This window comes from Phoca vitulina, unplaced genomic scaffold, assembly GCF_004348235.1.
Source record: "Phoca vitulina isolate PV1807 unplaced genomic scaffold, GSC_HSeal_1.0 scaffold38, whole genome shotgun sequence".
In the NCBI taxonomy this organism is placed as follows: domain Eukaryota; kingdom Metazoa; phylum Chordata; class Mammalia; order Carnivora; family Phocidae; genus Phoca; species Phoca vitulina.
Window position 1 is genome coordinate 17,117,842 of NW_022589741.1, and position 25,681 is coordinate 17,143,522.

A 25,681-nucleotide genomic window follows, 5' to 3' on the forward strand; every position below is an offset into this window, starting at 1 on the left:
GGAATGTGTGTTCTGTTGTCGGATGTTAGTGTTAGTTATATGAAGGTGTTACTTATATGAAGGTGGTTGATACCCTGCTGTTCAGATCTTCTATGTTCTTACTGACTTTTTTTTTTTTTTTGACTAGTGCTAGTAATTGCTAAGAGAACAGTGGTAAAATCTCCAACTACGTGGAATTGCCAGGTTTTTCTTTAAATCCTGTCAGTTTTAGGTTTATGTATTTTGAGGCTCTGTGATTCAGTACATGCACATTTTATAATTATCTTTTCTGTTTGTGCCTCTTTTATTGTTATGAAATATCCCTGTTCATCTATGGTGATAACCTTTGTCTTGAAGTCTGTTTTATCTAGTATTGAAATAGTTGTTCCAACCTTTTTATGTTTACTGTTTCAATAGTATATCTTTTACCATCTTTTTACTGTCTATCCACTGGTATCTATATTTGAAGTGTTTCCTATGGGCAGCGTATAGGAGGGTCTTACTTTTTTATTCATTCTGCCAGGCTTCGCTTTTTAACTGAAATGCTTAGACCATTAGCATTTGACTAATTATTGATACGGTTGGATTTAGGTCCAAGATTTTATGTATGTTTGTATGATCTTTATTTTTTATTTCTCTGTTCTTCCTTTAACTGACTTTTCTATATTATTTAGATGGTTTTGGTATTCTACCTTTAGGTATTGTCTTTTTGATTATATTTCCTTCAGTCGTCGCTCTAAGAATTATAACATGCGTATTTAATCTTTCATAGTCTTTTTTATTTATTTATTTATTTATTTTTAAAAAGATTTTATTTATTTGACAGAGAGAGACACAGCGAGAGAGAAAGAGCACAAGCAGGGGGAGTGGGAGAGGGAGAAGCAGGCTTCCCGCGGAGCAGGGAGCCCGATGGGGGGCTCAATCCCAGGACCCTGGGATCATGACCTGAGCTGAACGCAGACGCTTAACGACTGAGCCACCCAGGCGCCCCTTCATAGTCTTTTTTAAATTAATATTGCTCTTAATATAATGTTACACTTCACATAAAATTTAGAAACCTTGTAACCATGTAAGTCCCTTTTCACTTTCCCTGACCTTTCTGTTATTGTTGTCCTATGTGTCTCATTGAAGTACATTAAAAAACCTACAAGACAATATTTTTGCTTTCGTTTTGCATTCCATCATTCTATCAGTTTTAAAGAATTTAAGGGGAAAGAAGCAATCTTTTATATTTATCCAGGTATTTCTTTTGCCCTCCCTTCATTCCTGAGAATCCTTGTATCCCCCTGGTAAGTTTTGTACAGCCTAAAGAAATTCCTTTAGCATTTTTTGTCGAGCAGATCTACGGTTACACATTTTCTTGGTTTTCCCTCATTTGAGAATCTCTTTGTTTCACCTTCATTCCTGGAAGATATGTTTGTTGGAAATAGAATTCTGGTTTGATGGTGATTTTCTCTCAGTACTTTAAAGATGTGCTGCAGTCATCTTGCCCCTCTGGTTCGTGATGAGGAATCTACAGTCATTTCAGTCATCACTGCTCTGCACGCAATCCGTCATTTTGTCGAAAGGCTTCAAGATCTTTTCCCTTATCTTTGCTTTTCAGCAGTTTTGCTGTGATGTATCTAGGTGTGGTTTTCTTTGCGTTTATCCTGTTTGGGTAGGTTGATCTTGAGTCTATAAATGTATGTCTTTCACCAAATTTGGGAAATTTTCAGCCATTATTTCTTCAAGAAAAAATTTTTTTTCTGCTCTGGTCCCTTTTTCCTATTCTTCTTGGACTCCAGTCACCCACACTAGACCTTTTATTATTATCCTCCCAGTCTTTGGGGCTTTTTTTTCCTTTTCATTCTTTTTTGTGTGTTCTTTAGAATGGATAATTTCTTCTGTTCTATATTTATCACCAGCTTCACCAGTTCCTCTGTCATTTCCATTTTGTTGTTGGGCTCATTTGTGAATTTCTTTCTTCACATGTTATATTTTTCTGTTCTAAAATTCTTTTCTTAAAAAATAGCTTCCACTTCTCTGGGAAGAATTCTTGTCTTTTGTTCATTTCAAGTGTGTTTTCCTTAACCGCATGAGACACAGTTATGATCATTATTTTCAAGTCTTTGGTAATTCCAGCATTTGAACCATCTTGTGGTTGGCACCTGTTGGTTGCCTTTTCCCTTGAGAATTGGACATGTTTTATTGACAGGTGTCTATGTTGAGTAATTTTGGGTTGTATCCTGGACATGTGAATGACATGCGTGGAATACAATCTACTGGAGGAGGTGGATATTTTCATTTTAGCATGTAGTGCATCTGCTTAGATTCAGACCATAGGTTCCTTTCCGTTGCGTTTGCTAAACCTTTGCTGTGCCAGTTTCAGTCTGTTCCACACATGTGCAGTTTAGGGGTTAGGGTGAGGCTTGTGTGAGTTCATACACAGAGTTAGAGGATTGACTTTTTTGATACTCTCCCTTGTGGCATTTCATCCACATTCTCCCCGGCCTGCAGAAACGGTTTCTGTTGACGGTGTGGCCATCCACCTGGGACTGAGGTGTTCCAGGACTGGGGCTTTCCGTTGGGGCAAAGCCATACCAGGAAACCCCAACCTTGTGGTGGCTCCTCAGGTTTGAAGTCCCTGCACAAGCTGCCTGATTGTGTTTCCTTTTCAGCATCCTTGGGCAGCTCTTTTTTGTATCTTGTTCAAAGTTTTCCCTTGTAATCGGCAGGAAGGATGGGCTGTCGTGGATTTATACGTATAGATAATGGTAGAACTCAAACTCCAGGTGGTTAAATTGTAATCCCTGGCGGGTGAGAGTCCGAGATTGGGGCTTCACTCCTACCCCTGCTGTTGACAGTCAGCCACTTGAATACGAACCCTCGTTTCTTCATTTGGGGGGAAAAATGGGGCTATGAGAAGTGCTGACCCATCCCCACGGTTGTGTGGAGCAAATGAGGGACTGGATGTGAATGTGCTCTGGAAACTGAAAAATTGTATTCAAGTGGTTGGCATCGCTGCTGTGTGCTTGTGTGTGTGCCCGTGTGGTGTGCATGGTTTCTGCCCAGTCACTCCAGAGCAGTGGTATGAGCACTGGCTTTTCCTCTGCAGGCACTTCCTGGACCTCACTACTACACTTGGGGAGATCATGGCGGCATCATCATGGCCATCGCCCAGGGCATGGAAACCAATGAGCTGAAGTAAGTGTCTCTGAGGAAGCTTTTTCTCTTAACATCACACTGCTCTCCCAGAAATTTAAGTCTGTGAGTACAAGCGGATTGTCTCTCTATAGGCTCGAGATTGTTGACAGCAAATTACTGTTGACCTCAGCAAATTATTTAAACTTTCCTTATCTATAGAAGAGGAATAATGATCTGTCCTTCCTATCTCAAGGGGGTATCAGAAGGAACCAGTGATACAATTTTATTGATCTGGCCAAATACAGCTCTATATAAATATGAATTCATGATGACTAAAAAATTAACTAGAGACTTCAACTTGTCTATCTTTGCTTTGTGTGTGACATAGAAGGAGTGATAAGAAGAACAGTAAATAATAATAAATAATAATAATACCTGAGTAATAATTTCAGAATGCATCCTACTTGGTAACCAGTCGCCTTTCGCTCTTGACACATTTGCTTTCGGGATTCATATAAACGGGCCTGGAAAGGACATTTGGGGTTAACTGCTTCGTTTTACAAATGAGAAAACTGAGGCTCAGCAAGGTAAAGTAACTTGCCGAGGATGCCCCCATTTGTTAGTGACGTTAAATTACATTCTGTACTCTTTGCACATGTATTGCCCTGAAAAGCAAACATGTTGAGAGTCTGTCACCTCTGCTTGCTCAAGTCTGATGTTACCAGAACAAGTTCTTTGAGGATTTTTGTGTGAGTTAGGACCAAAGTTAATTTTGTTAACGGTAGGTCGGGGCAGACCGGCCCTCCCTTCTCCCCGTATTTGCGCTGAACCCACGAGATGTGTTCCCATAGGAGGTGGGGAGGCCTCGGTAATGGTCTTGTTTAATGCAAAGAAGAAAGCCTTGTCGTCCTTTGCTCCTTTTAGAAACAGGGCCAGCAGCAAGAGAGAGCTGGGCGGTTTGAAAAAAGAGATCGTAGCATCTGGTTTCCCACCTGTGCTGAGTAGGTTGGCCTCAAGCAAGCCAGAGGGAGGCCAAGCACTGGCGTCTGGCTGTTCTCGGCTCTGTGTGGCGCTGGTCAGCTCCTGCGTGGAGCCAAGAGCCGGGAGCAAGTCCTGTTTGTACACAACACTCTATCCACCTTCCCATTGGTGTGTGCTCAGATGAGGACAGTCACAAAGCCCTGTGCTTCCCACATCTCTCCTGCCATTTATTTTTTTATCCATTAACTTATCAATTCCCATCTGGCACGTTTTAGCAAGCACGAATTGTGCTGGGGAGTGCGTATTGCATATCTAAAGATAAAGAGGATCTGTCCCCTCCCTCGTCAGGAGCCCATCCTCCAGGGGTAAGACACACAAGTAAACAGTGGGATGGTGGGGACTCGGCGGCGGGAGAACGCCAGCAGGGGACACAGTTTGGCTCCCTGGGCAGCATACATGTCATTCTTCGTGTGGCCGTCCCATCGTAGAGTCAGTTTCTGAGGTTCCCTGTTTAACTTCTCTGCAGATGGCATTTGCATTCCAAGCCGGCTCCCGTGAAGTAGTTAGCATGATTCTAGTCCTCTGACACCATCTGTCGGTGCATATGTGCTCAGGGAACGCAGCGTCATTGCTGCAGCAGCCGGAGCAAAACACGACCGGGAAGAGAAACCCGCTGCCAGAAAATCACCATGCCCCCCTCGGATGCTTAAAAATGACTGCGGGGTTTGTGGACCGGAGGGGTTATGGGCACTGTAGCCCCCTTCTATTTCTGCAGGTTATTTGGAGGTATCCATGCGTATGGTTCAAATAAAGCACTTGCAAGTAGGAAGGATATATTCCGGCCTCCTCTCGACAGGTGCATGTGTCCCAAATATCAGTCAGAGCTTGGCCTAAATCTGTGTAGCCACCTGGCATTTACTCAGTAGGTTGCTCTCAGAGATTTTTTTGCTGCTTCTTGGGCTACTCTGCTTTTGACCTGTCGCTGTGTGCTATCAGCTTCATCAGAAGACAAGCAGGAAATGATACTGCATCTAGTTCATAGCCTCCGACCACAGCGGTGACTTACTGTGATAACCGAGCATGAGTGGAGGAAGGGTTTCTGTTGCTGGGCTAGGGCTTCGGGCCCCTTCAAGTCTGGCTTCCCTGACCACAGTGATGTCTCTCCTGGAGTCTCAGCATTTATTGGCGGGCTCATTAATTGGGCCTTGATCACATATGGGCTTCTTATCATCAGTTACCTTTTCATTATATGCCTGAATTCTTCAACTCATTAGCAAGGTCTTTTGACCAGTATTTCTATTCTGTACAGGCTCGCAGGCACTTTGTAAATGTTTGATCGGTCAATAAATAGGTCATGCACACTTAGTCTTCCAAGATTGCTTATTTCTTTACTGATTTATAAAACTGGAAGGGGTGCGGAAGTGTGGCAGGTGCATGGCTCTGAGGGGACCACTCCCACCGTCCTCTGTGTAATGACAATTTCTGGAGCTCAAGTAGGAATCGGGGCCCCCCTGGATGTGTGCCCCCCAGAGGCACCAGGGATGGCCCAGTCCGCCTTCCTCTGAAATAATGTGACTTGTCAGTAGATAGGGCCCAAGCTGGAACTTGAGCATACTTCTGTTAGATGTCATCTAAGGTCAATGACAACAAACGTTTGTTGAACACGGACAATGAACCAGACGTTGTTCTAGGTACCGAGTGTGCAAAGGTGAGTGAGGCAATCCATCAGGAGCTGCTCATGCCCCCTGTGGCTCTATTATGTTTCTGAGCCAGCTGGAGAGAGAGGCCAGGGCAGGGATTATTCTGAAAGGGAGCATTCTTTTTTTTTTTTAAAGATTTTATTTATTTATTTGACAGAGAGAGAGATAGCTAGAGCAGGAACACAAGCAGGGGGAGTGGGAGAGGGAGAGGCAGGCTTCCCGCCGAGCAGGGAGCCCGATGTGGGACTCGATCCCAGGACCCCGGGATCATGACCTGAGCCGAAGGCAGACGCTTAACGACTGAGCCACCCAGGCGCCCCTGAAAGGGAGCATTCTGACCCAGAGCCTTAGGGAAGAAAGCCATGCGGGGTAACATCAGGAACTCTCATAAGAGTTTTGGTGGGGACAGAGGTTGGAACATTGCTTAAATAAGAATGAGGCTTTTGTTTTGTTTCGTTTCGTTTCGGTTGTTGTTCTTTTACATTATTCATGTCTTTCTTTCCCTGATTAGCCCAGATAAGGAAGAGTTGACTGTTATTTGTCTCAGCTTCTGCCTTGACTCTCCACTGAGGCTGTTACCTTTGTTGTTGCTAATTGAAATTGAGAGCAAGAAGTGGAACGCTTTGTTTTGCTCTTGTGTCTGCATGTCTGAAATGAGTAAATAAGAACCCATTCTGGAGATTCACATATTCATCCGATCAGCATGCTGTCACGGTGAACCTGCTCAGGGGATGCAGGGTTTTCTTATGTATAATCCCTGTGTCCTTCAGAAAAGGGGCTGCTGTGTTCTTGAACTTTGACCAAAAAAACAAAACAAAACAAAACAAAAACCCAAACACAAGTTCTTTGGCTTGATCATGAAAGATAAGATCAATTTCCATTTCTTCTTGCTGGTTTACCTGCCAGCAAAATGCTGTCCTTGGTGGTTAATAATAGTATTTTGGACTTGCCCAACAGCGTCTTTTCCCCACGGGAGGTTTCTGATTTCGTAGGGCTTCCCCACAGAAGTCCCTCAAAGATCGTGCAGAGATTACACCCAGGAGCTGTTTTCTCAGGACCTGAGTTCTGGAGGCAACGCCCCGGTTCGAGAACGTGGGAGATGGCAGTTAACTTGCATGCTTGATGGCAGCACCTAATGCCAATGGTAACACTTAGTGGGACAGTTGCAGAGAGCCGCCCCCGCCTGCTACATTTCCACCCTCTCTTGGTTTCTTTAGCCTTTGGGTTACAGTGGATCGGGTGTTACCACCTTTTAAACTGTTAAGAGACTCAGTAACGGGGTTGAAAAAATACAATGCAGTTCATTTCATCTCCTTTAGCAAATGTTAATTAACGCCCCTTCTGTGTGCCAAGAAAGGTGCCAGGTGCCAGGGGCAGAAAAGTGAGTAAGTGGGTTTGTTCCTGGCACATGGCAGTCTAGTAGGATATGCTTGCAAATTCAGGCCATGAAAACAGAGTAGAGTATAAGGTAGAGGGAGCCCAGGGGGCTGTGGGAGCACAGAATGGGGGCCAGGAGAAGGAAGGATGGGGGAGAGGGAGCTTGAGCAAGGTTGGAGTGCCATTTCGGGGTTAGAAAGACCTTGGGCACAGGGTGCCCAGCATGAATCAGCATGGAAAGTGTACGGCTTTAGTACCGATAGTATGCAGATTGCAGGGAGGAGGTGCTGAGACATGGGGATTGAGGTAGGTGTAGGTAGGGGCTAGGAGCTGGAGGACCGCGCTTGCTGCGCTGGAGCGATCAGACTTGGCTTTTGAAGTGGTAGTGTCCCTTTAGAGTTTTCAGTAGGGGAACGACGTGGCTAGATACGGCTAGACGTGGCGTTACAGAAAGGGGGCCCTGGTAAGCTGAGGAGGATAAATTTAAAAGAAGCAAGATTGGAGGTGAGAACGGAAGCTGGGGGGTGTGGGGGCAGGATTAAGCATTTTGGGGGCAAAGGCGCAGGACTGCTCTTGACCAGCCTGGGGTGATGGGGTGCACTGATCAGGCCCTGAAGGGCCCTGGGATGGATGCATGTGGATTTGGACAAGTCGGACCGGATTGCTCTGGGCTGTGCATGGGGAGAGGTCTAGCAGGAATCTACACATATCCCATCATCTGCTCTGGCCTTCCACCAGCCCCTGCACGCATTTTCTCTTGATTACTGTGATGGAAGATCTTCCAGTCTTTGCTTGGACAGTTTGAGTGATGGGGAGTGGCCAGATCAGAAGGGGCTTTCGTTTCGCTTTGGGACGGTTTGTTGATCGTTTCTTCATTCCCTCACTCTGTTTATCTATTTATTCCTTTATGAAGGAAAGTCCTCAAGTCAGAGAGAGCCTGAATTCTCTTCTCTCTGGTTTCTGGTTAGGGGGCTTGGTTCTGCTCCCAGGACACACAGACACAGGGTGTTTCCTCCTTCACCTGAACACCTTGCAGGTATCTGAGCCACGCCCGCCCCAGTCCCTCCCGCGTGTCTCCCATTCCGTGGCAAATGGCTCCACTTCCTTTCCTCCGATGCCATGGGATCCGAACTCTCCACCACCTGGGTGTCCTTTAGGCCTACCTCCCCATGTCAATGCTTTTAACATGTGGGGCCCAGGTCTGACCCCAGCATACAGGGATTAATACTGATATGGCTCGGGACGTTCAGTTCCTGCTAGTGAACACCCGAGACTGGTTTTACTCTTTTGACAGCCTCCCTACTTTTTAGCTTCTACTGAATTATTTAAAAAAAATTGAGGTATCCATTTGCACACCATGAGATGCTCAGGTTGTAAATACACCACTTAATCATTTCTGGAGGGTGCTTGTCAAGATGCAGAGAATTTCCATCACCCCAGAAAATACCTACGTGCCCCCTCCCAGCCAATACCACCGCCCCTACCCTACCCCAGTTAGAGGCAACTGATGGTCTGATTATATTTTTACCACTGTAGGTTAGTTGGGCCTATTACAGAATTTCCTGCATTTGTATTTGGCTTCTTTTACTCAGCATATTTTTGAGATTCTATCTCTGCTGTGGCTTATATCAGTAGCTCAAGTTCAGTTTAACTACTAAACAGAGAGATCCTTTTTTTCTTATGAATTTTATTAAAGACCAGATTTTCTCCATCCTGTATCTGAGCAGGTGGGTTTTTGAAACATGTGGAACTTCGTTCTCATTTTTGCTTCTCCTTTTGATGTAATAAAAGGGTTTTGAACCCTGTTTTGGCATTAATTGCATTATGGGTACAATTAGCCTTGTCTGCTTTGCAGATCTGATAGATTGACCTTCCATATTGTTATTCATATCCTTGACGAAGGCGTTGAGCAGTGTGGGGACCAGAGGTCTCATCTGGGGTTGAGGTCACACGATATGTCAGCAACCAGCACGCTTGGGACTTACTTGACCAACAGTGCATCTTATCTAGCTGTGTGGCCCACAAAGATCCTTATGAAAAAAAGAAATGTTTTGTATTATTACCCTCTTCTTCCAATCAAGGATTACCACGAGAAAAGGAAAACAGGATTCGTTTGTTGTGACTTGTATGTGAAACCATGTGAATCCCATCCCTGACTGACTTCCTTCTGTTCTAAGACCCATCAGATCAGCTGTTACCATTCTTGAAACCACCTTTTCTTCTTTAGGGAAGTAAAGCTGTTCTTCCTCCTCTGGGCTTTGAGAGATCTCTGTCTGTTCTCCAGGATTCTTTCTGAGATTCTTAGAAGGAACTCTGCAATCGTATTTTTAAGTCTTTCCATTCCCTAGAACGTGCACTCTTTTGCGCTTATTTTCTTTTAATGTCACTGATTTTTTTTCCTGCCTTGTCCAGTTTGAAGATGATTCTTCTTGATAAAGATACAACCAAAATAGAAATTGAGTGGTTCTGACTTTTTTTTCTTGTTGTTACTATTTAAACCATTGACTGTCAGAAGGATGATCCTTTCTAGTTCTTTATAGAATTTTTTGCTAATTCTTTGTAGAATTTACCAGGCAACCATCCCACCATCCCGGTGACCCACTAATCTACCACTTATTTTTATAATTTGACTCACTTTGAATTTAAGTTGTTTGGCCACTGTTCCTACAGATCACTTGCTGTAAGAATAGCAGATCACTGCTGCTCTTGACTTTTTTGCCTTTGGTTATAAGACTCTTTCCTCATCATGAACATGCTGTTTAAAAATCTGAGTTCATCAAGGACCTTTCTGGACAGCTAGCCACATGGTAGAGTCTTCAGTTGAGTATCTGTCAACACTTCTTTTACTTAGTGCATCTGTGGTTATATTTATTCTATTAAATGACCTTCCCATCCTCCTGAGCATTTCTGATCATGGGGTTTATGTCTGTATTTTTATCTGGACGTTTTGAATCCTCCATTCCTAAAGGTTGGGGTCTTTTGTGATTGGAGGAGCACAGAGATCACTTGGGTTTGTTTTCTTGCAAGGTTCTTGTTATTTTCACATCATCAAAACAAGTCCTCCTCTAGGGATCAGAACTTGGTCCAGAGTAGATGATCCCTCAGACCATTGCAGTGGTAATGTGACCTGCCCCTTCCCCGAAATTCTGAAAAAGCATCATTTTCTAAATGCACAGTTTATGCTTGAATACATGGCTGTGCTTGGCCATGCACCTGCTTCTTCGTCTCATTCAAGTGTCCTCCCAGAGTCCTCTGGGAACCTCTCAAGAAATGGGATGCTTCAATTCCTAAGGTTATCTGGGGTTTGAGGAGCTCTTAAATCGAATTAACTAAGCAATGTGAAAATAGATGGACTTCCAGCATTATCACAGAGCAGATGGATGGCTCCCATCTGCCTGGATAATGGACCGATGCTGCTGGAATAAGGCAAGCAAACTAGTTCACTTATCCCCAGATCTGTTTCAAAATTAGCTTCAACCAAAAGTGTTTCAACCAGAGGAGAATTTGTCCTCTTTGGGAGATCTCTGGAGGAGTCACTTAGTCCTCCCTGACATTCATTACTTATGTTCCCTTGTAGCGGCCCCCCCCAACCCACCCATTTGAACCTGCAGCCTCTTGCAGAAGTATCCATTTTAGTAATCTCACCGGGGGAGGAAGTATTTGGATCGCATGATGTCGTGAAAAGATTTATGTCAAGGATGAGGATGCTGAGGGAGTCAAACTAAAATCTCAAAAATAGGGGAAAGGTGAAAGAAAGACGTTGTGTGTCGTTAGGATTTCAGACCGAACCTAGAGCTCCGTGGAAGCTCTCACTGAGCGGTTTCTCAGGCTGAACACATCGCCAGCGTACTGGGTGATGAAGTAAGTGTTAGGCAGATTTTCCCCTTCTCCTCCCCTTCAATACAAAAGATAATTTAAAATCAGCACAATTATTTTCAGTGCTGATTTTTTTTAAGAGCGTGCTTTCTTGTTCTGAGGTAGTCCTCCTTGGAGAGTTCTCTCTGCACATATTTTTTCCTCCAACTTAAAAATCTGTCAGACCACAGGAAAAGGTACAAGAATTGTGTAAAGAACACTCACATAAGTTCACTCAGAATCAGCAGTTGTTAACATTCTGCCAATTTGCTTTACTTCTGTCAGTTATGTGTTCATCCTGTCTGCCTGTCTTTCCATCTGTCTATCCTTCTTTGCCGAGTCATTGGAAACAAAGTTGCAGCCATCATGCCCCTTCACAGCAAAATACTGAAAACATGTATCTCCCATAAATAAATTTCCTATGCAATCAGAATGCCATTATCACACCTAAGAAAATTCACAGGAGCTCAGTGTCCCTTATCCACTGTATTTATATTTATATACTGACAGCTGCCTCCCCCCACCCAATCCAGGATTCAGTCAAGGTTTACACATTGCATGTGGTCGTTAACGCCTCTTTAGTCTCTTTGTAACAAGCCTTCTGCCTTCTTTTGTTGGTTTAAGTTTTTCACGGCCTCACTTTTGCTTTGGAAGAATCCAGACCAGTTGCCATGTAGAATGTCGCCCATGCTAGATTGTCTGGATGTACAGAATAGCACGTAGACGATGTGCTATCCGCAGGGCTTTCTCCAGGAGGCCTGTAACATTAGATTGTGCCATTGTTCGTGGTGCTGAGTCTGGTGGAGGCTGTGACTCTGGTCCACTGTAGAATTGCATTTCCCCATTTGTAGTGAATGATTCATCTGTGGGTTGGTCGTTTTAGACCATGTGAACACCCCGGTCCCCAGCACTCCTTCCACCCAGTGGTTTTAGCATCCAGTGATCATGTTGCCTGGTTCATTACTAGATTGTGGGTGATGGATGGTCATTTTCTCATGCTGTCATCGTTTTCACATTATATCAGGTAGCATTGTAATATAAGAAGAACATTTCCCTCCTTCCCTTCTCTGTCCCTTTTTGGATCATTCAGAGACCCTTACCCTATTTTTATTTAGTGTATAATCTGTTACCATCATTTTTCTTTTTATGTTCAGATTGTCCCAAACTGACCAGCTGGAGCTCCATCGAGCTGGCTGCCGTGTCCTTTTGCACCCATCACATTAGTCCCTGAGCCCTTCCTTGCTTTCTGGTACAACCCTGAACGTTCTCTGCCTCAGCCATTTCTCCAAGGAGTCCTGGCTCCCCTCCCTAGAGAATGTTACCTGGAAACCAAGCCTTGCCCTAGAGACTCTAACCGCGAGGATCCTCTTCCTCGTTTTTGGACAGATACAGCACCAACGAAGGGGAGACCTGGAAAACGTTCATCTTCTCCGAGAGCCCAGTGTTTGTGTACGGACTCCTCACGGAGCCCGGCGAGAAGAGCACTGTCTTCACCATCTTTGGCTCCAACAAAGAGAATGTCCACAACTGGCTGATCCTTCAGGTCAATGCCACGGATGCCTTGGGTAAGCCGCTGCCTCCTTGGCCCTTTTGGTGGAAACGTGCTGACCAGAGCATCAGCTTAGGTCCTCGGTAGCTCGGAGAGTGTAGCCGCGCAAGGAGGTGCGCATGTATGCAGTGAGTGACTGGGACGTGCGAAGAGAGTTACTCAGGCCATTCTTGGGAGGACCTTGTGTTATCTCGTGCCCTCATTCCCTGCACAATCACTGGTACACAGTAAGCTTAGGTATACATGTGTTTAGCATGTGAGTAAATGAAAACTGTTCTTCCCAGTCAGCGGTTCTGGTTTGACAGATCAAGCGAGTGACTCCCATGTGAATGGCCAGGTACCAGACAAAGCAGGGTCCTCCCAGCTGTCTAGGATCTCCTCTGCGTCCGCTAGGGTAGGCACAGGACTTACAAGGAAGCAGGGAGAGGTGCGACTCCGCATCTTCCTTCCTCCCCTGTTCCCCCCCCCCCGCCCCCCCCCCCCCCCCCCCGCCCCCTGCAGCCCTGCTCTTTCCTCCTCCTCCTCCTGCCTGGGCGCAATCCTTCCAGCTGACTGAAATGTCCCCTCTGCTCCCCAGTCACTTTCCGCTGATTGAAATCCTTTCCCTGTTTCAGGATCAAGTGCGCTTGGCTGCTAATATCCCCACCAGAGGACCTCCCCCTCTTCTCTGTGTCCAGAGCATAAGCGTACTCCTCACGCCCTGAATTCTGCATTTGTGTCCGTCACCCTGTTTGTATCATTCCCCATCAACTAGATTATAAGGTCCTCGGAAATAAGAACCTGTCCCGTGCATGTGTATTTTCCACCCACCGGACAGCCAGAGAGCTTAACAGTCAGGGTTTAATAAGTACTTGCTGATGGGAATGGCGACGAGCTGACAGCTTTTCATCAGTTTTAGGCAGCATGTAATCTGATGGAAGACATGTCTATAAAGAAGACATAGAGTACCAGTGTAGACATAGGCATACGTTGGAATTCCTGTAGAAACCACTCTACTTAAATTCCAAGTGAACATGGAGCGATCATCCAGGCTGTTCTGCCGTTTCTCAGCCTCCTTCCCTGGAGATTCTGTACCTTCCAAGTAGTGACAGTGAATTGTCTATTGCTCTCTTGGGCTGTTGCTTCCAGGCGTGCCCACCCTGCCCAGGAAGCAGGTGGGAAGCAGGTGGGAAACCATACTCCTGAAGGCTACCATCTATCTATCCAGGATCCAGCCTGACCCGAACTCCCTGGGCTGTAAACCCCTCTGATACCTACTTCTGGAGGGAACTGCAGAATCTGCTAAATTATTTCAGAAGCTTTTAGAGGGTGCCCAGCTTTCTCAGAGATGAGCATCTCTGTTTCGGGAGGTACCATGTCCATTGGCATGGGTGCCTCCCGGCATCACAGCAAGCTGATTGGAGGCTTGGGATAGCTGCAGAGGCCCGTGTGCCTGCCGAGCAGCAGCAGGGTGTGCTGGACGCGGGTGCTCGGGCCCGGGGCTGGGGAAGACGGGAGAGCCTGCGTGTGCAGGTCTCCCTCAAATGCTTCCTGCTGCGTTTCCTTTTCCCCAGGGGTGCCCTGCACAGAGAACGACTACAAGCTCTGGTCGCCATCTGATGAGCGGGGCAACGAGTGTTTGCTAGGACACAAGACCGTTTTCAAACGGAGGACTCCCCACGCCACGTGCTTTAACGGAGAAGACTTTGACAGGCCGGTGGTCGTATCCAACTGCTCCTGTACACGAGAGGACTACGAATGGTTGGTTCTTCTTCAGTTCCCCGGGGGCTGGGTTGTGTCTTCCTCAGGCAGCAGTGTGGCCCCCAAGACTAGGGCACGGTCCCTTCCCCTGAGCAAAAGAAGGCAGATCAAAGGAAGTCACTAGGTATTAAGCATTTTTTTTTATGTGCTAGGCACCTTTTGCCTAGTTTATTCCATTTCGTTCTTATAGCTACGAAATGAGGGAGAGGTGTCACACCCTAGGGAAGCTGCAGTAGCTCATTTAGGAAGAGATCACCCTGGGATTTATTTCTATGAGGGCAGCTTCAAGATTCCATTGTCGGTCACACTCCTTTTCCTTAGGGAGCCCTATGCTACAGAAACGAGGGAATGTCAGCCCATATATATATATTTGTATGTTCCTCCGTCCTGAAGCAGAGTACCCAAGGCATGGCTGAGAAAGGGGGAAGCAGAAGAAGCCGCAAGCGCACAAATAATGTGGCTGGAGAGGGAAAGCTGCAACACACCTTGGAGGAGGAATGGGTGCTTTTATTGTGATTATTGGCAGGAAGGAGGAGACTGATGTGCTTCTGGCAAATCGGGAAGTTTTGGGAGGCTGTGCTGTTTGAGATGGGCCTTAAGGAAGTACCTGAATCTGTGGACGGGAGCAGTCTGAGATGTGGCCGCCTTGGGGAGGGGTGGAGGCGGGGAAGGCATTGGAGTTTCGGCTCGGATGCCTTGGAGGTATAAAGTGAGGCCAGTGAGTGCAGCTGAGGCTGATCCGGGAGGGTGGAGACAGAAAGGGTATGGGCCTTATTCTGTAAGCAGGCGGGGGTCTTTGAAGGCTTTTGAGGAGAGTCGATGATCAGAACAGAGCTTAGCTTTAGAAGAGGATTCTAGCTGGAAAGCGCATAGGATCTCCGAGCCCTGAGGCAGTCCTTTGAGTCTGTAATCCCGCATAAAATCACCCCAGGCGAGGCGGGTCTTCTGTAGAGCATGGGTATCAAACTAAGCACGTAACTCATTTCTCAGTAGTTGCCAGGCCCCTAAAAAACTAAAGTTTGCTTTGGGAAGCCACACTTATCTTGACAAAAGCCAGAAGCCTCTGATATGTGCTAGTCCAGGGGTTGGACCAGGGCCACGGAGTAAACGCTTTCGGCTTTGCCGGCCGTATGGTCTCTGTGGGCAGCTCCACGACTGCTCACGGTAGCATGGAAGGAGCTGTAGGTGGCGAATGGGGCCATGGCTTGTGGCCCCATAAAGCTTTCTTTGCGAGAACAGCTAACCAGGCTTAGCTAGCTCCTGCCCTAGACCAGTGCTTCTGGATCCCGAGTGTGCGTGGGCATCACCTGGGATCTTGTGGAAATGCCGGCTCTGATTCTCTAGTTCTAGCCAGGCTCCGGCTGATCCCGGTGCTGCTTATCTGTAAACCTGTCCTTTGAACAGCAGGGTTTTGGACCGTACAAGATGTGCATTACCTTTGAAAGCTCCATGGCTCCAAGATAACAGCGTAGACCCTCCCACTGCAAAACCACAGAGCTGTTTGATGTTCCCAGAGGTGTCATTCCAGTGCCCCTTTGCTGCCTTCTGCTCTCCCTTCAATACCCCCGAATTGTAATTCTAATCGGAGAGTTTTTGCTGGCCCGAGGTCCCCCTGACTGTAGAGGCCCAGGCCCTTGATGGAACAAAATTTTAGTGCTCTCTTTCCTCCCTCTCGTATCCCCATTAACTACTTGAAAACAAAATGAAGTAAAAAAACATGCAAGAAAATCTAACAACTCTTTGGTTTTTTTTTTCTTCTTAATGACCACTACTGTGCTTTTTCTCTAAAATCTGCCCCTCTTCTTCCAAAACAACAACAACAACAAACCAAAACCAGAGGCTGATGTGCCTTCTTGGTAAACTGGCCTGGCTCCCGCTGGTCCGCACGCTCGCCCCAGCAGACTCATGGAAACCCACGAGGTGCTGAGCCTTTCTTATAGACCAGGAAAACCACCTGCCCTTGCCCCTCACGGAGTTGGGCTTTAGGCCACATGAGATCGTGAGGGTGATGGCCCAAGGCCTGTGTTTGTGCAGCTGCTGGAAAGAAGCTGGCTGGACTGCGTGGCTCTTGGACTGTGGCCGTGAGGAAAGAGATGGTCTGAAGTTTGATAGCAGGAGGGGAAATGAGAATGAGGGAACTTGTAGTCTCTGCATTAGTTCAGCTCCTCAGGGACAACTACATTGGAAAGTCTGGTTGCTTCTGACAGTCCTTTCTGACCTCTCTGGGAAGCCCAGCCACTGGCCCGTATGTTCCCTGATTTCAGAGATAGTCTCTTTCAGAAGCTGCGCTTGACTCTCCAGTGTGTATTCACAGCCTGTTAGAGGCCATAACCTACAGATTGAAGAAACCCCCCTAAGAACGGGTGCTTGCCATTGGAGGCAAATATGTGATTAGCTAAAGCTCCACCTGGCCCCGAAAAAGATTTTAAGCAGCCGTTCAGTAAAAATTACCTAATTTAATGAATGAGACCTGTTCAGTACAGTAATAAAGCTCTCCCTTCTGAAAAATTCCTACAAATTGCTAAATGTGGATTATGACACAATAAACAACACAAACCACTTAGCCATGGACCTGTTAATACTTCTCGTGGAGAAGGTGTTAAGTAAGTATTCATTGGACTGAATAGAGTAAATGAAGCCTTTTGAGTAGAGCACATCAATGTGGAAAATTCCTTTGAATTAGAGTTTAAGTTTTGGTCAGGGCTTCGGGAATTAGCTAGGGCAGTTGCCTCATCTTGGGGTTGTTGAATGCAGTCCGGACAAGTCATGCAGTGAAGGGCAGAGTTGGGACTAGACCTTGCTTCCCTGCTTCCTGCTCTGGGGCTCTGCCCTTGGAGATGGGTGTTTTGGCAGAGATATGTGGCCCTCAAATTGTGAAAGGTCTCGTGGACCAAAGCACTGTGTCCCGAAGTGCAGGGTGAGACACCCAAGGTAATTTTAGGTAGTACGTGGACATGATCTTAAATAACATTGAATCTTTAATTTTAAAAAAAGGTTATTCTTTTAAATTTCCTTTTTAATTCTTCTAATCACATCAAGGAGAGAGGATCACTGGGTGCTAGTAACTTTTTACATTTCCTAATCCCCTTAAGATTTTATTTATTTTAGAGAGAGCGAGCATGAGTAGGAGGGGCAGAGGGAGAGAGAGAGGGGGAGAGGGAGAGAATCTCAAGCAGACTCTGTGCTGAGCACGGAGCCCGATGTAGGGCTCGATCCCAGGACCCTGAGATCATGACCTGAACCAAAACCAAGAGTCAGATGCCCAACCAACTGCACCACCGAGGCGCCCCCATTTCCTAATCCCTACTTTAAAAAAATTTTTTTTTAAAGATTTTATTAATTTATTTGACACAGAGAGAGAGAGAGAGCGCAAGCAGGGGGAGCAGCAGGCAGAGGGAGAAGCAGGCTCCCTGCTGAGCAGGGATCCCGATGGGGGACTCGATCCCAGGACCCTGGGATCATGACCTGAGCTGAAGGCAGATGCTTAACCATCTGAGCCACCTAGGCGCCCCCATTTCCTAATCCCCATTTCCTAATCCCTCTTAACAAAGACCAGGCAGACCCAGAGTCTTTGGGTAGGGAACTGGATCCAGCTAAAAAATTTAATATTATTTTGTTTTTTGGTATAACGATTTATATTGTTTTTGTCTTATTTTTGGCATATGATCATGGTTTTCCAATCATGGCTCAGATGTAAAGTTTCTTTTGAAAATGTGTTAATGTAAAAAGGGGAATATTCTTTAAAGGGACGTATTAGGTAACTTACATTAAAGCGGTAGGCGCTGTGGGAGAAGTCACAGGGTTTGGTACTGACGTGCCCCAAGTATGTAAACCAACGGCCCTAACGAACCCCAATTGCCTTTTTAGTGACTTCGGCTTCAAGATGAGTGAAGATTTGTTCTTAGAGGTTTGTGTTCCGGATCCTGAGTTTTCTGGGAAGTCCTACTCTCCTCCCGTGCCTTGTCCTGTGGGCTCTACTTATAGGAGAACAAGAGGGTATGTTTCACACCAGTCACCTTAGCCGGGACACGAGGGGTCTGCGCTGGGCTTGAGAGCAGAGAGGACCACCTGGGTTCCTTTCATACTCCAAGTGCTTGGATTCCAAGCTAGCAGGTCTCAGGGAGCTTGGGCAATATTTAGAATTAGGATGTTTACAGACTCTTCTACCCTCAGCGAGAAAAACGCAAATCTGTGAGCTTCTCTGCAGCTCTAGCTTTGTGTTAAGTCATAAACTTCAGCAAGGACGTGTCTTCACAGGAGTTTGTTGGAGAGCTATATGTAAACTTTTGCCCAGGACAGCTTCCCAACTGGGTGGGCTCCCCAGCGTAACTCTAAGCAGGGCCAATTCAGAACGATTACATGTCGTCTTGTCCTATAGGGAAATGAATAGATGAACGCTATTGTCCGTGGATAGGAAATATATTTCCAATTATGGAGACTTAATGACTATTCCTGATTGTGTCTAATCTCTTGCTCTTGGGGTGGGGGGGTGACAGCTATCGGAAGATTTCTGGGGACACTTGTAGTGGAGGAGACGTTGAAATACGACTGGAAGGAGAACTGGTCCCGTGTCCCTTGGCAGGTAAGAGGTGGTTTCTTGTCTTTGAGTTCTTGAGATACTCACCACAGCATCCTCACAGTCTCACACAGGTCTAGTCTCATGGCTCTTCTCGCTTAGTGGAGGAAAGACATGGAAATTACAAGCATCACAGAGCTCCCCTTTTCCCCTAAGCTTGGTATCCAAACCAAATTTATTTATAGCCTTATGCTTTTGTAGGAATGGAAAGTATTTTTTGAGGGAATCCCCTTTTGTTCATTGAAAAGTGTTTATTCTGCATCTCTTATATCCTAGGGATGGGTGAAGGGGAGGCTTTTATGTGTTCCTCAATCTGTTTGTCAGAGTTGAATATAGAGAGACTTGCGTCTTTTGGGGATGTAGCTAAGTGGTCTATCTTAACTTTTATAATAATAAGTATAATGAATACTTTAATGGAATTTCACACATTTTAATGTACTTTTCCATGTGTCGTCATTTTAATCCTTATCACTACCCAGTGGAGCAGATCCTGTCGTAAGCTCCATTTAAAAAAAAAATAAAGAAGCATGTTCAGAGAAGAGGGTTAATCCACCTATTTAAGGTCACACACCTGGTAAGTGACAGAGCTCAAATTCAGACTCTTCAGCCTCATGCTCTTCCTCGGATATTGCCCAAGTGGCAAATGAGTGTCATTCCCATCACTTTAGGGGATCATTATGCATGCTCATTAGGAAAAACTTCTCTGGAGTGAGTGCATACGCTGTAAAGGGAGAGTGTGGTCCAAACATGCTTTAAGTTGAGTGAGTGGTGTGTGGTATTTGCAATCTAGTCTCGAAATGATGATACTCTCGCAAATAGTTAATCTCTTAGCATCTTTCCTTTCCTGCTCTGTTTCTAGTACTTACTCGTGCAGAGCTTCCTTATTCCCTGTGAGCCCTTCCTCCTGCTCTGACCTCTCGGTGAAGGTGAATGGTTGGCGCGCACTCGCATCCGTGGCCGTGGTGTCTGATGGAACAGCCATCAGTGCCCGCTGGATCGCAAGAAGCGCGTGGGCCTCCCCCGGCGGGGCAGAGCGCCCCCCTTGTTCGCTTGCTGCTTGCCAGTGTGCCCCAGTGTTTTTCATGCTAAGCTCATTAGTTCTTTAATTTAATCTTCCATCATTACCAGAGTAATTAACATCCCTCACTGTGGAGACTTCAAAAGAACACGGCTTCAGCAGATTCCCGCAAATGAGCAGATAATATTCAAATACGCTCCTCACAAGAGCTGTTATTGATGAGGGTTTGGGTGAGTAGGGTTTGAGTGATTGCTCTTAAGACATGCTTTTGTAATAAACATTTCTGGAGATAATTCAGCGAGGGACAAAACGGTTTAAAGCCATCTAAACCGGTAGGAAAGCTATTTTCTTTTTTTTTTTTTTAAGATTTTATTTATTTATTTGACAGAGAGAGACACAGCGAGAGAGGGAACACAAGCAGGGGGAGTGGGAGAGGGAGAAGCAGGCTTCCCGCGGAGCAGGGAGCCCGATGCGGGGCTCGATCCCAGGACCCTGGGATCATGACCTGAGCCGAAGGCAGACGCTAACGCCTGAGCCACCCAGGTGCTATTTTCTTTTCTGAGAGGAGAAAATAGAACAGGGAACAAAGTGGAAAAATCACATTTGTCATGTAGGCCACCTCCTAAATGTAAAAAAAAAAAAATATGTGGCACAGAAGGCAAGGGTGTACCACGAAAGGAAAGGAAGCTTTCCTAGAGCTGACGGGAACTATAGCAACTTTGCAAAGAGGAGGTCGTCTGGGCATCTTGGAAGGATTTTTAAAAATGAAGTCATCCTTCTTCCTTTATGATTACTATAATAACACAGAGTCCAGGCGGTGCGCAGGTATGGCTGGGACTGGCCAAGAATTCTGTTCCTTTCCTAAGTTAAGTTTTGAACACGGAAATGCAGAACGTTCCTCTCTACCTAATCCTAAGGCAAGTCTCTCTGGACCCAGGCTCTGCTGTAAAGGCATCAGTTGGTTAGAAGAAAAACCGAAGCCACAGAATGGGGTTTGTGGACATTAGAGACGTGGGTGGGAGGCTTGCTGCTGTGAGTGTAACCTCCGTGGCTCTCCGTGGCAGCTTCGATGAGAGTCCTTGGTTTCTGGGTCATTTACAGGCTCGGCAGGTTTCATCTTAACGATCCCCTTCACTGGGAAGTGCGGTGGGAAGCTTTTCTTGAAAACCAGAGGAAGAGATCGGTTACCATGTGGTGGTGGCTTAGATGCTTTTGAAGTGCAGTGAGACCAAAGGAAGAGAAGGCAAACTTACCTTTATTAAAAACTGTAGGTCGAGGGGCGCCTGGGTGGCTCAGTCGTAAAGCATCTGCCTTCAGCTCGGGTCATGATCCCGGGGTCCTGGGATCGAGCCCCACATCGGGCTCCCTGCTCAGCGGGAAGCCTGCTTCTCCCTCTGCCACTCCCCTTGCTTGTGTTCCCTCTCTCGCTGTGTCTCTGTCAAATAAATAAATAAAATCGTAAAAAAAAAAAACAAAACCTGTAGGTTGATTTATTTTTGGGGTGCATTATCTGTGTGGGAGCCCTTGTAAAGCGGGTAGCTAGTGCGTGTGAACTCACTGAATGAAGGGGACGGGGGGCGAGAGAGAGAAACGGTCACTGTGCGGGCGTGCAATAGAGGGGATCAGGTCCCACATGCAGCCTGCTGTCAAAGTGGTCGCGTTAGACCTGGATGCAGGTATGTTGTGCATCTCTGTCACTGTAGAAGAATCTGCATGTTTTCCATGCTGTTCCCTAAGCAGAAGAGAGGGAGCACCAGCTCTTCTAGTTACTCGTTGTCTGACGTCAGTCAGTCAGTCTTCTTAAGCACTCAGGGCCTCTATTTCTGCGTCTTAAAAAAACGACAGCATTAGCCTCTCTATCCCAAGAGGCAGCATTTTGTAGGGGGTAAAACACAGATTCTGGATCCAGGCTGCCCGAGTTCAAGCCTTGGTCCTGCCACTTACTAGTTGTGTGACCTCGAGTGCGTTAACCTCTCTGCTGTCCGTTTTCTCATTTGTAAAATTGAGTTCACAGTGGTCCTTCCACGATGTAGTCATTATACCAGTGAACAGTGCCTGGTACGTAGTGTGGACATTGTACAGGGTTTGTCAAGAAGAAATAGGACCTTTGCGAGGATTGTGTTGGGAAACATTTTGTAAGTGTTCAGGGACAAATGTACTGTTACTGTGTTGAAACTATAATAGGTTGATGTAATTGCTGTATGTCATTGTGAATAGTATTGGATGGGTGAGCAAACAGATTAGCTACAAGTCTTCAGTGACTCAGGGTCTCTCCTCAACATGATTATGGTGCCATGTGATGCAGTCATGTGACGAGGGAGAGCATGCCGAGTGGGGTAATTATTTTGTCATGTGTGACTCTAAAGACTTCTGGGCCGAGCTCAGAAGCGTGGATGTTGGAGCATGACTGGGGCCTCTAAATTAAAAAAAAAAAAAACAATTACAACAAGTAAGACAGTTTGCAGACGAGAAAACAGATTTACAGGAGTTGAAGTAACTTGCCCCTCAAGGCAGAAATGGGCTTCCACTTTTCACACCTTCTCAGTCTTGATTCCGATGCTCTTCCACTTGATCTGCGCCATGAGGTTTATGTGTGAGCAGAAAAAAGGTCAGACATGCTAGGACTCCTCAGCATCCCCCTCGTCCACCCGCTCTGTTGTTTGTCTGTGTCTGTGCAGAGGAGAACGAATTCATCCTGTATGCCATGCGGAAGTCCATCCACCGCTATGACCTGGCCTCGGGAGCCACCGAGCAGTTGCCCCTCACGGGGCTACGGGCCGCAGTGGCCCTGGACTTTGACTATGAGCACAACTGCTTGTATTGGTCTGACCTGGCCTTGGACACCATCCAGGTATGTCAACCCTCGGTCCGCTCGTGGGGGCCGTGCCTTGTGACCGCCCAATCCTGATAAGCTTCCTTCAGGACGGCCTAGGGAAATGGGTATTAGACGTTTTAAGTCGTAACTCCTCTCAGGGCTGATGGATGAAACCTTGCATTCTTCTGTTTTGGTATTTTCTTGCCCTGCCCACCTCTGTCCTCGTAGGAAGGACTAAGGGAGCCCCAAATCTGCCATCTTACTTGTAAGTGAGACTTCCCTTTTCCTGCTGGGAAGATTTGAGGACTAAGAGTATAGGATGATGAGTTACTATCACACCAGCTGCCTCTGAGGCGACCTTCTTCCCGAGCCATGATACAGGAACACTTGACGTACCCACAGTTCACGTAATTACCCACTTCAGCTATTCGGAACACAGCCAAGAACCAGCAAGTGAACTATAAAGATCCCCACACGGGCCAGATAGATAGCCATAGACTCAAGCTCATGCATTTTAAAGGAGAGCTATTTGATCTTTATTCATTGCCTATTTAATTCTTTTTAGAAAAGCAATTCCAACAAGTTTTATCCGGACTTCCAACCCAGCGACCGCTCAGTGTAGCTTGTCCCAGGGACAGCACCCGACGGCCAGGAGCTTCCCAAGGGAGGAGAGCCTAGAAAAACCGACTCAAGATCTTAAAAATAACAGCAGTCTGGTTTCATTTATTTCAAAAGCAAACAGACTCATGCTTCTCAGTAATCTCTGACCTCATTATTGGGATACAGTGTTGTTCAGTTATCAGCGTTCATAAGGATGATGCCGAGTAATATCAATGATTAAGTTCTGTGTAGCTCTAGAGTCTCCTTGGAAACAGGAAACCGTTAATACATTTTAGAAAAGCTTTGTTAAAAACCAGCTTCGCCCATGTGGAACGTTTACTGATAGAAGACATCTCATCCCTTGCCGGTCAAAGCCCGTGGAGTAAAGGGTTGCCATCCACGGGACTTGAGTTGGCACGAGGTTATTCGCGTACTCACAGCCTTTTTTCCCACCCTCTCTTTAGCGCCTCTGTTTGAATGGGAGTACAGGGCAAGAGGTGATCATCAATTCTGGCCTGGAGACCGTAGAAGCCTTGGCTTTTGAACCCCTCAGCCAGTTACTTTATTGGGTGGACTCTGGCTTTAAAAAGATCGAGGTATGTGTATCCCATGCGGTCCTTAATTAAGCATGCAGGGGGAGCACCTGGGCTTTGAGCCAGGTTTGACCCAGGGGGCGGAGCCAGTGTGTCCGACTTCTCTGGAAATTCTTTGAGAATTCCAGAGAATGGACCAGCGGAGCCTCCGGGAAAGGAAGAAAAGGGGGATAGTTTCAGAATTTGTGCTCATTGTCCTGAAGGTCCCACGTGAGAACAGGATTCCTGAACCCATCAGAGATTTCATTAAGATGCCCCGAACGGTTCTATTTTGGCTAGCTGAGGCGTGTGGTGGTAACAGTGATGATAATTATATAATACCATAGCATTAGTATAGTGCTGTATTGTCAGTGCTCTAGTATTATTGGAGTTGATTAGAGTAATTAAGACAATATCATGATCATGATTATGATTATTGATGACAACGAGCACTTATTCTGTGCCAAGCCCAGTTGGAAGCACTTTGCTTGAATTATTGGATTCAGTTCTCACGACAACCCTGTTAACAGTGCTCTTATTTGCCCACTTTACTTATCTGCAGCTTAGCGACCTGAGGCCACATGAGGGTAAGAAAGGGCCTCTCCAACACCAAAGTCATGGTCTCATAGGCACACTCACCTCCCAGAAGTCAAGGCTGAGGCCCTGGCTCACTGTCTCCACCCCACTTTGTACCAACTACGGGGGGACACGGCGTGTGGGTCACGTGGAAAGCTCAGTAGCGGCAGGGAGTCACCGTCGGGAGAAGTCACCAAGACGAAAGTCCCAAAGTCGAGCGCCAGAGCTGGGTTCAGTCTTCATTCTGGTAGCTTAAGTGACTCGGGCGAGTTTCTTATCCCCTGAAGCTTCAGTTTCCAGTGTCTGTGAGACAGAATTGATCCACCCCGTCGTCAGACGGGTGCTCTTTCTTGCATGGTGCCTGCCAGGTATGCTCTGAGGATACAGCAGTAGGTGAGACACACAAGTTCCTGTTCTGAGAGAGATGAGATGTGAGTGGAGGAAGCAAACCACTGAAGACATACATCTATCAGTTCTGTCAGCGATGAGTCCTAGAGGACCTGTCCAATGGGGCAGTGTGATCGTGTGACTGCGGAGGGGGCAGGAAGGCCTTGAGGATGTGGCGCCCGAGCCGAGCCCTGAGGAGAGGGTGGTGTCCACCTCAGAGTGTGGCTGGGGGAAGCGAGTGAGAAGACGCACAATGCCTCACACGCACTGAGTGGGGCATCGGTGGTCTTGTTATTACTGCGTCTCTCCTTTCTTTAACTGTGTGTGGTCAGCGCTTTGCCAGGTGCCGGAGGGATGCCATAAAGAGTAAGTGTCCATACCGCGCAGGTACCGTTTGTGCGAAATGGTAAGATGAGTCCCTGGCAAGAACTGTAGATGCTCGTTGAGGAAGGCAGGTCAGAGGAGTTAGCTGAGGAGCTGGGCCCGGAGGGGAGTTCTGAAGGAGAGACGCGATTTGATTATGGAGCAGAGGACAGGCCCGGGACGGGACGCGGTGAGAGCAGACAGACAAGTTGGAGTAAGTCAGGTTTCGAGAACCATGAGAAGGCCGGCCTCCCTGAAGTTGTCGGGGCTGAAGTGGACGAGAGAATATGGAGGAGAGAGAATTAAAAGTCTGTGGAGATTCTTTTTTTTTTTTTTTTAAAGATTTTATTTATTTATTTGAGAGAGAGAGAATGAGAGAGAGAGAGAGCACAAGAGGGGGGAGGGTCAGAGGGAGAAGCAGACTCCCCGCTGAGCAGGGAGCCCAATGTGGTACTCGATCCCGGGACTCC

At 46.6% G+C, this 25,681-nt stretch overlaps 1 protein-coding gene across 1 annotated transcript in view; it reads left to right on the plus strand.

The window, feature by feature from the left end:
* The window catches only part of SORL1 (sortilin related receptor 1), a 147,938-nt gene that overhangs the window by 62,067 nt on the left and 60,190 nt on the right, over positions 1–25,681 (plus strand). The window contains exons 12-18 of the mRNA XM_032428035.1: positions 3,074–3,162; positions 12,402–12,580; positions 14,118–14,304; positions 18,172–18,300; positions 18,801–18,886; positions 22,577–22,749; positions 23,778–23,909. Of these exons, the coding sequence (XP_032283926.1) occupies positions 3,074–3,162; positions 12,402–12,580; positions 14,118–14,304; positions 18,172–18,300; positions 18,801–18,886; positions 22,577–22,749; positions 23,778–23,909 (975 nt within the window). The remainder of the gene's footprint in view (positions 1–3,073; positions 3,163–12,401; positions 12,581–14,117; positions 14,305–18,171; positions 18,301–18,800; positions 18,887–22,576; positions 22,750–23,777; positions 23,910–25,681) is intronic.